Source organism: Mus caroli, chromosome 6 (assembly GCF_900094665.2).
Source record: "Mus caroli chromosome 6, CAROLI_EIJ_v1.1, whole genome shotgun sequence".
Taxonomy (NCBI): Eukaryota; Metazoa; Chordata; class Mammalia; order Rodentia; family Muridae; genus Mus; species Mus caroli.
The window spans coordinates 9,465,899-9,477,435 of NC_034575.1; the positions used below are offsets into that span (position 1 = coordinate 9,465,899).

Here is an 11,537-nt window from a genome sequence, read left to right on the forward strand (position 1 = left end):
TATAGCCCTGGATGTCCTGGAACTCACTTTGTAGACCAGGCTGGCCTCGAACTCAGAAATCTGCCTGCCTCTGCCTCCCGAGTGCTGGGATCAAAGGCGTGCGCCACCACGCCTGGCTTGTAATCACTTTTTAATAGCAAAGCCATATCTCTCTAGCCCTCAACAAAATTCTGAAGTCATCAGAAGCAAAAGAATAGAAATCTAAAGAACTACTTTTTTATCTAAATGTCTAATTATTATTACATAGGAGACTCGATGTACAATCATCAAAGCCCTAATAAAAGCATTAGAAATCTATCCTGTGACTGAGTGCTCTCAAAAGAGACAAAACCACACACACAAAAAAATGTAAAGCTACCACCTTTAAAAAGTGAAATCACAGTTACAGAAATGATCTCAGGCAAGTCTTAGTGATGCTTCCCTATAACCAACAAAAGCAGTCAGATGGAGTAATTCTCTGCCCTTGCCGAGTGTGAAAGCATAGGAAACCAAGTACAACAACCCTGTTGAGTAAAGGCTGAGTGGAGGCTTCCTTGATTCAAAGCAGCTACAACGGCCAAGCTTTCTCATCATGAACAGTAATGATAGCTACCTCCAGCAGCTGCAAGAGTTCAACACACTTATACATACACAGAACAGTTTACAAAGGGCAAGTCTTATTAAAATAGAGAAGATATGCTAGTAGGTTTTTCTCATTGATTGGTGAGCTGTTTTGCATTTTTGTTCTTTGAAACCGGGGCTCAGGATGTCGTTTTAGCTTGACTGTAACGTGTCACTTAGAAAGGCTGTCCTCTAATATATGGAGGTCCACCTACCCCTACCCTGATTAACAGCATACACTATCACACAAGGAAAGGATGGAGAATCAGGTGAAGAGGAAACAATAGTTATGCACAATGTAACAATATTGCAGTCAATTATGGACCATATACACCAATTCTGTGCATGTAAACAAGTTATCTATTCATGTCCCATTGATCATAATGGAACTGAACATTTCCTACTGTCTTGTAACATAGTATAATGCATTGTTTTGCTGTATGTAAACAAACCTGTACTGTCCGTCCTAAAATTACATATAGCAGCACACAGCCAACAGTACATGAGTGTTAGTGGTCCACATATTTACCTGTACTTCCTACATATTAAAAGGTTTACTACATCATACTCAGGATTGTCCCTCTTTCCCCTACAGTGGTAGGTCACATTTACCAGCAAGAGCCCCACATTTTGTGTTTGCTGATGGCATCAATAGGCCAGGCAGATTTGTGAAAGCACACGCTATGATGCTCACAACGCACTGCTCAGAAGTTATCTGTTGGGAACTGTATCAGTCATACTTTATGAAGAAAACACTATTTGGACCATTGTTTCAGGTGGGTGAGTGAGGAAAGAACATCAACTGCTCTGAAGTAGTTTCAATATGTTCCCTCAAAGCATACTCAGGAAACTTAATCCTCAGTACAGCATCTTAGGAAATGAGGACTGACTGGAAGTATAAGGATACAGAACTTACAATAGACCTTCACAGATGAATGAATGACTCTTACATAAGGATTCAAAGCTGTGAAAGACACTTCTAAACCCTTCCTTTTCACACCGCCGCACCCCCCCCCCAACTTCTACTACTGAAATAGGACTTCCCAATCTTAACACTGCAAAAATAAATGTCATTTTCTTTATACATTTCCTACTGTGTGTTACTGTCACAGGAACACATAGGACATCCGGTTTTACAGTTTCTAGAAAAATTGATAAAATTTTGGCTTTAAACAAAAATAATGTCCCTTTTGTAACCTCTACTAAACTGAGGCAAGTAAGCGAAACAAACAAACAAATAAACAAACAAATGTAAAGACTGAACTTCTAATTCAGCAGCAAATTGGAAAGTCCTGTTTCCCATGCTAAGTGATGACGGGCTGGTCCTTCTGTCTTGCTAGAAGTGAAGTTGTGCTGTACTGACAGACTTCTTTGAATGCAAGGTTTATACTAAGACTCCATCATATTCAGGACTGGTCCCTCTTTCACCTACAGTGAAATTAACTGTATTATGGCTTTTCTAGTTGGTGTGAAAAGGGCTTCCACAAAAAGCTGCATCAAATCCCCATGGAATCTTCAAATGGCAGTGGTTAGCAAGAAAGGCATATGAAAGTTTAAGTGAAACATTTCAGAGAGCATGTCTAAATATGTCTAAAAATGGTGTGGGTTTTAAGTGGGCTTCAGTCTCCCTTTTAGCCTTCTTATCAATTGCCATAAAAGCATCACTAGGTATGCTATGCTATTGTGCCTTTCTAGTTGACTTATTTAAAGGGAAAGCTTAAGACAAAAGCAAACAGCAGGCAGTGAACATAATACAAACTGGGAAACAGCAGCTGTCAGGTGTGTCTCAAAGTAAGAGTGAGATTATGAACCACAACAGTAACTAATATGAAATTCCAGCACTTTAATGAAAGTAACTTGGAGTGAAACTCGACCCATTCTGACAATAATAGAGTGGAAAACTAACAAAAAGCAAATCTACTTAAATGGAGTTTGTGACAACTTCTTAGTTAAAATTTTAAAAAAAAGTCATAAAAGAAAAATAACTGAGGAGTTGGTTATGTCATCTCTACTTTTATGTACCCTGACAGTAGCTGACAAACTCATCTGCCGAAAAGTTTCTTTCTTATTTTTCTTTTTTGGATTAGGTCTGTCCCCACCCAACCAGTGGAAAAACTTTCCAGTAGAAACCAATTGAAGGATAAATTAATGAGATATTAAAAAAAAAAGTTTAACACTTCGGTATTATTCTTACAGAAATGTGGTAAGGTTGTATGTGTGTGCGTGTGTGTGCACGCGCGTGTGCATGTGCGTGCATGTGCATGCACGTGCTCGAGTGAGTGAGAGAATGAGAGAGAGAGAGAGAGAGAGGAGAGAAAGAATGAGAATATTAGGAACAATACTTAGAAATGTTAAGTAAGAATAGTTCAATTTAAATATCTGTTAAGATCCAATTTAAATAATTTGTAATAGCTGAGAATGTAATTGAATTAGCAATGTCACTCTCTCCAAAATAGTTTTCCTCAATGAAGGCCTTAACTGTTTCCCTTTCAGTGTGTAATTTTCTGGTTTGAATCATTTGAATAACTGCAACTTGTGTAGAACCAGTGGGTGTTTCCCAAATTATGTTTCATATGAATGTCATTTGCACTTCAGCAGAAGTCCATGGAGAGCTCACACATACAGGATAAAGGGTGTATGAGATTGAGAGACAGGGTTTCATAGACAGATGTGTAGAAATGATGCTCTTTCAGTACTATTATTTCTTCTTCTTCTTCTTCTTCTTCTTCTTCTTCTTCTTCTTCTTCTTCTTCTTCTTCTTCTTCTTCTTCTTCTCCTTCTTCTTCTTCCTCTTCTTCCTCTTTTTCCCCTTCCTCCTCTTCTTCTTTTTTGCTCTAAGTAGAGTTACATTTCACAGAATACTGGGCAGAGTAAAGGGTTTGGAATCTTTCTATAATCAATTAAGCAAAAACTATGCTGAAAAGTCTAAGTTTCTCTAAGGCAAAATGTCAACATTAGGTACAACAGTTATCAAGTAGCAGCCAACGGGGTAATGTAAATCTATCCAGGTGGGTTTACATTAGTTTTGAAGAGCTAAATTGACAAGCATTTAACAGGTGTATTGCTGACAAGGTTTCCCATGTCATCCCTTGAGACTTTTAGCAAAGTATAATCCTAACCTCTCCCCCAAATCACTGAATCCCAGTCTTCAGAACTTAAACAAATTTCACATGACTCAAATGCTCAGATACCAAGAACAAGGCTTTTCTAAAGTTAATGTTTTAAGCTTTGCTGGCAGGTAATGGAGTTTTTATTGAAACTACTAAACTATGCCATCTATCATGATAAAAATCAAGTAACAAGGAGTTCTAAAACCTACATCAGATGGCTCACAAACACAGCTCTAAGGAATCTAACACCTGTCTGGCCTCTGCAGCATGCACATCTATACCTATACCTACCTACGTACACATACAACACACACACAAATAATGTCATAAATGAGGAAGTACACATTTTAATATCTCTCAATATTGATAGATTAGATAGAAAACCATCAAGGATATTGATATAAGAACATTACTACCCAGCTAGACTTGGCTCAATAGCACTCTAACCTTTTTTTTAGATCATAAACAAGTCTTTGTTAAAAGGCTAAATTCATACAAATTGTGTCCTCCAACTATAAAAATAAATCAAAAAATCAACAAGACTGATGTTGGAAAATCTACAAATATTAAGATTTCCCACAATAAAGACAAAAATAACCCAGAGGTCAAAGAAATTTGAAGGGATATTAGAAAATATGTTGAAAATGTAAGAACATACAAAATGACACAACTTTCATTAGGCACCTATAAATTAAAACCCAAATGAGATACCACTTAAGGGTCAACTTGAATGATTTTCTCAAATAGGTCAACTTTAGGAAACAATCCCACTGAAAGTTACAACCTGGAGATTGAATTTTCTAACATTATCTTTGCTGAGAGATTCCTTAGAAAGCTTGTGTGTACTCACTCCCATTGGTACATATACTTTACTTGAAATATACTTTATGCAGAGCAGAAAAAAAATCTAGTGACCAAGAAAGTACTTGGTTAACAGAATTTCATGACCTAGAAAGGAACCCTGCAGGAATGAAGCTGACTTGGCAAAGAAAAAGTAGTTATGACTGGGAAAGTGGCCAACTCAGAAAGAAGAAGAGGGGGTAAGTTCTTGCAGAGTCCCGACATCATTTAGTTCTGAAAGTCCCTAGCTACAGCAAGTTGGCAGAATGAGGAACCTGCCCTGGGGAAGTTTTCACCATGGGGTTGACTCCCACACAGACTCCTCGAGGCAGGCAGCCCACCCTGAATAGAAGCCCCATGCCCAGGCAAGGCTTTCTAGCTCCCTTTAACACTTCCATCTCTAATACACGTAGCAGCAACACATTGGTACAAAGCAAAGAATTGCACCAGGAAGAGTTGCTCTGTATGCCCACATCCCAACCTGAAGAACTCAAATTATATAGTTTGTTACAATAGAAACAGTTTATGATTCAATTCTTTTCATGCTAGTCTCTTCCTCTCGTTACAGAAACCATTGCTTTTAAGGGCATAGGTATCCTGAGATCTTCAGCATTTCGCACCTCTAGCTAGGATCCTATCAGTTATCATTGGCACTGACATAAGAAAATAAACAAAAACCCAGGAGCTTACCTGCCAGGAGACTGCTCCCAAAATTGCCGTTGCAAGAAGACTAAAAAAAACTAACTGCTCTGAAATTAAGCAAAAATGACGCATCCCTTTGGATGCCATGATTCTGTCAAGGCTATTGTTATCTGCCCTGTGGTTGATATACACTTTATGGCAGTCATTCAACTTCGTATGAAATCCCCAAAGAGTTAAAAGAAAAATTATATGGCAAATCATCCAGAAAAATCCGAAAATGGAAAAACCTGGTATCACGAAATACCAGAGATGAGTGTCTCTAAGTTTAAATGCTGAAAGGATGAAGAATGTAAGCTCAATCATTGCAGTGAAAAGCACAGAAAGTCTCCTGCAAATTCTCCCACGATACAGAAATGGTTTCCACCTCTCAGTTACTGAAAGTCCACTAAAATAAATGTCAAGAAAAGGATCAGTTACCAGGCAAATAAAAAAACATGCAAAAGCAATTGGATTTTGGGGAGTTTCCAATGAAGAGAAAAATAACAATACTGAAAAAATGATTAAGTTTGGAATAGCTAGAAAAGATTTCATTCTCAGGTCGATAATGAGCATGGCCAAAGCCATAACCAGCAAAATAACACTCAGAGACTTCTCCACCAACATAGTTGTGCTAGCAATGGCAAATCCAACAAGTTCCAGAAACTCCACTGTGGTTAGTAAAGTAGGCCGATGGCGGACATATCCAGAAATTCTCTCCACCAAAGAACACAATATCCTTAATACTATAGATGTCAGAAGCAAATATTTGGTTGTTTCTTCTTTCACATCACTTTTAAAGGATGAATTATCAAGAAAACACAGAAGGCCAAGCAGGAATCCAAACCAGAGATTGGAGAGACTTAAACTGGCTGCTTCCATTGAAAAGTAATAGTAGAGTATGCTGGCGATCCCAAGAACAAAGAGGCCGAGAATAAAAATTACCAAAATTAAGGAATTTGCTGTTTTTTCCCATCTTACATAAAGGCCTAAACATATGGCCACGAGTAAGTTGATTCTGGCTAGATAGCCGAGGTACCGCACGGAGGAATGCATGTTCACTTCTCTATTCACTTCTTCCAGCCTAGTCATTGCTAGATAGAGACAATGACTAACGCAGTAACGCAGTGACCTGCACATGTAATCTGGCACTGGAGGGTTTCCCAAGAGGCACAAAAATTAACTTCCTGTATTTCATTCAATCAAGCCAAGGTGTTGGTAATGCCTACTCCAACATTCTCTCAGAAGTTTTCTTTATAGTGACCTAAAGAGAAGGAAAGATATTTCACAGTTAATTATATATAAGATTTTCTGCCATCTTCTTTATACTAAGTAAGTGAATCAGAGAAAAACTAGAGGTTTTTCTGCAATCCAGTTTAAAGACTAATTGCATATATCTTAATAATCATACAAACTCTGCAAGTTATACAAAGGAAAGTACCCTGATTTTTATTCATACTGATAAAATTGCATCATGAAGTGTCAGTGGAGTCTTCTCTGTCATACTAATCAGTGTCAATGCTGAAGTTGTCTAACCTATTCCTATGTGAACATCTAGTTTAGTTGAGATCATAAGCACTTGCCTTTGATACAATGAAATGTCACTCAACTTTTAAATGGAATGAAGGGCTTCACTATTACTTCTAATTGAAAGCACTAGGACACAGAGGATTACTACTGTAATCCACCACATCTTTTACAAAACCATTCTAAAATGCTATAAAATATCAGTCTTTATATTGTTTAGCTAATACTTAACTAGAAGTAAAATTTAACTCTATATACGGTTATTCAGTCCCAAAAGCTGAGCCATAATTCTTGTACTTTCACTCCTACGAAAATAAATCACTTGGTTAATCACTTACTTTTCAAATATAAATATATATATATATATCATCTATTTAGTAAATCATTTGCTGAACTTCTTACTGAAAACCCAAATACTGGAATGCTTACCAGTTAAGTGTTCATGGTAAAGTTAAGAAAACTTCAAATCTACCTTCTCAAAAAGTCACTACAGCAATTATTTTCTAGGACCCAAATAATTATTTCAACCTAAGTGCTCTCATAACTTTGACTTAAAATACAAAAATGGTTAAAAAATATATATACTGTGAGGGTCAATGAGATAGCTCACCTGTGAAGCCTGACTACATAAGTACAATGACTGAGATGCAATGGTGGTCTGGTAGAAGAACAGAACCAACTCCTATAAGGTTTCCTCCGCCCTCTACAAGAATGCCATTGCACATGCACACACTGAGCATGTGTATGAACACACACACACACACACACAGAAGTACTGATCCATCCAGTAGGTAGTTCTTCAGTATACTGTAAGAACAGATCTATTGCAATAGCTTAGCCATACAACACTCAAAAACCCATATATTCAAAAAACAAATAGTTTGTGGTCTAGGGCTACATCTCAGTGCTAGAGTACTTTCCTAAGATGCACAAGGCATTAGGCTTGAACCACAGCAACAAACCCACACATAGGGGATGAGTTTATTTAAACTTTCCTAACAGAGGTACACTAAAAGGCACTCTCAGCAGACACATGAGATAACTTAGATTAACCTCTACCTAGCCTTTGGCTGGGGAGGAATGCTTGGGAGACAATTGTAGGATTCCAAGCATATTTCAAGTGCTATTTCTATCTCTACTTTCTTATGTTCCAAAACATATTTTTATTTACAAATCTATTCATTAGATATTCAAAGTAACTTTCCTCTATTGTGTTTCCATGTAAGCACTTCTTGCCATGTGGAATTAATGAAAATTTCTGGTATGTTGTTGTTGTTTATAGTGGATTTTTTTTCATAAGTATAACAAACTGACTGGGTGGTGGTGGCACACACCTTTAATCCCAGCACTTGGGAAGCAGAGGCATGCAGATTTTTGAGTTTGAGGCCAGCCTGGTCTACAAAGTGAGTTCCAGGACAGCCAGGGCTATACAGAGAAACCCTGTCTCGGAAAAACAAACAAACAAACAAACAAAAGTGTAACAAACTGATTAAGATCTGGACTACAAAAAATTTCGTAAAATATTACGCCTATACTACACAGAGTGAGAAAAAGAGGGAGAGACTTTTAAAATGCTGGTGGTAGATTGTAGGATTAAAATAAGTACTACTAGAGGGAGAAAAAAATTCACTCCACACTCACGAAACACCCATCTGTGTGTCCTGGTCAACATTCTTTCCTGATCTGTGACTGTGCAAACCTCTCTTTCTTCTCAAGTCTCTTGACACCCACATTTCACTGTATTTTAACCACATGACTGCTTCCTATAGGATCATCAAAAAGAAACTTCCTTAGGTTTTCAATAGCACAAATCCACCTTTCTTTGCATCTCTACATGTCAGCCAGAGTCCCCTTCCCTGTATAAATCCTTCCTGTTCCAGAACACCATTCTCTCTCCAAACTCTCTCTTCTCCTTTATTCACCAGTACTTAAGCTTTATTCACTAGTACTTAAGCTTTATTCACTAGTACTTACGTGCTTATTCACTTACTAGGTCGGCTTTTAAAACTACCAAAGGGTAAAGAAACAACAGAAAAAAATCTTTGTTCTCCCCATCTTGTCTACCACGTTCAGTTTCCTCCCTCCTCACAGCTAATGTTTGCTCAAGCTCTCATACACTCACTTCAGAATGCTGAAAGGTGTGACTCCCTCAGTGCAACAGCTCTGACAACTTCTAGAATGATCTGCAAGTTCCTGAATATGATGGAATCCTTACAGGAGTCTCCACATTTTCTTTAAAAGCCTTTATACTGATGAGTACTATCACCTTCTCAAACTTCCCTTGGCTTCTAAAGTCTAAGAATCCATATTTTTTTCACAAGTCAGTACTTTCTCCATGATTCTCTTGAAAGTTGTTCATTGTTAACCCATGCTTAATCCCAACCCTAGGCTTTGAGCAATCTAAATTGCTTCCATATATTATGTAATTTCGAAAAAGAAACACAGCTGTACCATGAAATATTGTGCAGTCACATTCTTATGAGCCTTAGTTTTAAAAGTTTTTACCCATCCTGACTTAAAAATAGCCTTAACTAGAAATGAAAACAAATTTTAAAAGCATTGTGACTGTTTTTACTTGAGCTGCCTTCCCTAATGATTTGATGGAAGACTCCAGAGGCAAATAAAAGCAGAATGGAGTCAATGAGCAAGTCACTGCTAAAATCCATTAGAAAGATCTCCGGCTGGGGTCATAACTGAGAAAGCATACTTAGCATTTGGGAGGCGCTGGCTTTGACCCCACTATAGTCCTATCTACTCCTTTAACCTTCCCCCCACACTTCTTCACCCATGAGTTAATCCTCACAAGTTCTTGATTTCTCTTTCCCTAAGCATCTCTTTCACATTTCTTCTACTCCTTATCCTCCAAAAAATCACCACCTAAATTTTGGTGACAATGACCTCATTCTTAAACATGTTCCTTTTTTTTTTTTTTTTTTCTTCCCTATCAACTTCTGCCCTTCTTACATAAAGTGTGTTTTTAAGACCCGAATTTTATCGTGTTATGCTCCACTATGCAAAATTCTCTAATGGCTTTCCACCCCTCACAGTATTACAGTATAAACTCTTTCAGTGCCTTTATAAAGTGTTACACAGTGGACAGGAATAACTGCCCCATCTGTTACTGCTCTTCCTCTCACTTTTATTCCAAGTACACGGACACTTCAATTATGAACTACAGAAATGCCATGCCCTCTCTGGACATATTCCTTTTCCTCCTCCTAGTCCTATCTGCCCTTTATCTGTCAACCCCTTCAGGTGTGGGCTTACAATTCTTTTCGTAGGAGAATCGCCTCTCAGATCATTCTCTCTGAAATGGAAAAGTAAAAGTACTCTTTTCTTCACCATTTGTTTAATGTCTGCATTCTTCACTAGGTCACAAAGTCTCTGGGGAGATCTGTCTTCCACAATGCACGCTCAGAGCTCAGAATCTAGCAAAGTCTGTAATCAAGTTAACATTCAATTCCGAGGCGGGGGGTGGGGCAAGAGAAGAGACTGACTAATAATAGAAAAAAACTACTTAAGAAATGCAGATAAAATAAACCACTTTCTAATAAGCCACAGCTAGTACTAGTACTTAAGGGAGAGTCCAGGAATCATTGGCTTGTCTGCTCTTGGCTTTACTCCAACCTTCGCTTAATTCACCAAATTTCTTCCAAAACAGAAAAGTGCCCTCACGGTGTCCTAAAACAATGGACTTCAAGACACAATGTATCGCTTTCATAATCCTTCAGTGGAAATCTATGTCTGTTCCTCGTAGGGGAAGTGTCCAAACCTGAAAGAACAACACTGAGCCGTCAGGAGTTGGGAGATCTGCAGCCTAGTTTCTCTGAGTTCCTGCTAATAACTCTTTCGGCCCACCTCTTAACTAGAAGAATGGCAACTCAGACTCTCCCTTTTGAGCAGCTATGGTAACTTCTCTCCCGTTAGGCCTCGATCTAGCGAGAGATGGAGAAGTGGGGTCGGGACCCTGACTGTTCCGCTACCCCTTAGCTCTGGGACCGGGCGACACCACGCGACTCCCGGGTCAGGGTGAGGCGGGACACCGAGGCACGCCCTCCCTTGGCGGTCGCCGGTCCCCAGAGCATCGATCCCACCAGGAGGCCGACGGGGCGGGGCCTGGCCGGCTCAGCCGGACCCTGGGCGGCGCCCCAGCCCTCCGCCGCCCCTCGGCTCCCCGATGCCCCTTACCCGAGTCAGAGGTCGCCAGCGAGCCTCGCTCTGACCTCGCTGCGAAGCTCGCAGAGCAAAAGGGCTCGGAGCCTCCGAGCCAGAACGCGGAGGTGGTGTGGGGACGTGAGCCCGAGGCCTCCCGCACTAGCACCGCAAGGCCTCGGTAGAAACTTTCGCTAGGACCGACACGGCCGCCATGTTTCCGCCGCTGACTCCCGGCGCTACGGATCGCCGTCAGGGTCAAGGCGCGCCGCGCGCTTCCTTCCCTGGCCCGGCCTCCTAGCCGCTCTCCACGCCCAGCGGCGAGCCTGGGGAGGCAGGTGCTCGCTGCGCTGCCCCACCCTGGGCCTGTTTAACTCCCACCCGGGATTAGCAGCAAAAGCAGGGAAGACCACGGATGATCAGGCCCCAAAGCAGCGAGGTCACCACTTAAGGTTGGACCGAAACTGAGCCAGCTAGAGTGGGATAATTGCAAGTGGACTATAAATCTATGTAGAAGGCGTTGCTGCTCTTTCATATAGGTGGTATAATATATGGCTTTGCATATGCTGACCAAACCTTCAAAACCTGTCTCTCCTTGCCCCAGCCTGCTTTTCTAATTAAGTCCGCCAT

At 40.0% G+C, this 11,537-nt stretch overlaps 1 protein-coding gene across 1 annotated transcript in view; it reads right to left on the reverse strand.

Annotated features, from left to right (window-relative positions):
• Tmem168 (transmembrane protein 168) overlaps window positions 1–11,214 on the reverse strand; it is a 25,573-nt gene extending 14,359 nt beyond the window's left edge. Inside the window, exons 1-2 of the mRNA XM_021165647.1 lie at window positions 10,944–11,214; window positions 5,241–6,492 (exon numbers count right to left, since the gene is read on the reverse strand). Coding sequence (XP_021021306.1) covers window positions 5,241–6,368 — 1,128 coding nt within the window. The 5' untranslated portion in view covers window positions 6,369–6,492; window positions 10,944–11,214. The remainder of the gene's footprint in view (window positions 1–5,240; window positions 6,493–10,943) is intronic.
• Between the last annotated feature and the right edge of the window lie 323 nt (window positions 11,215–11,537).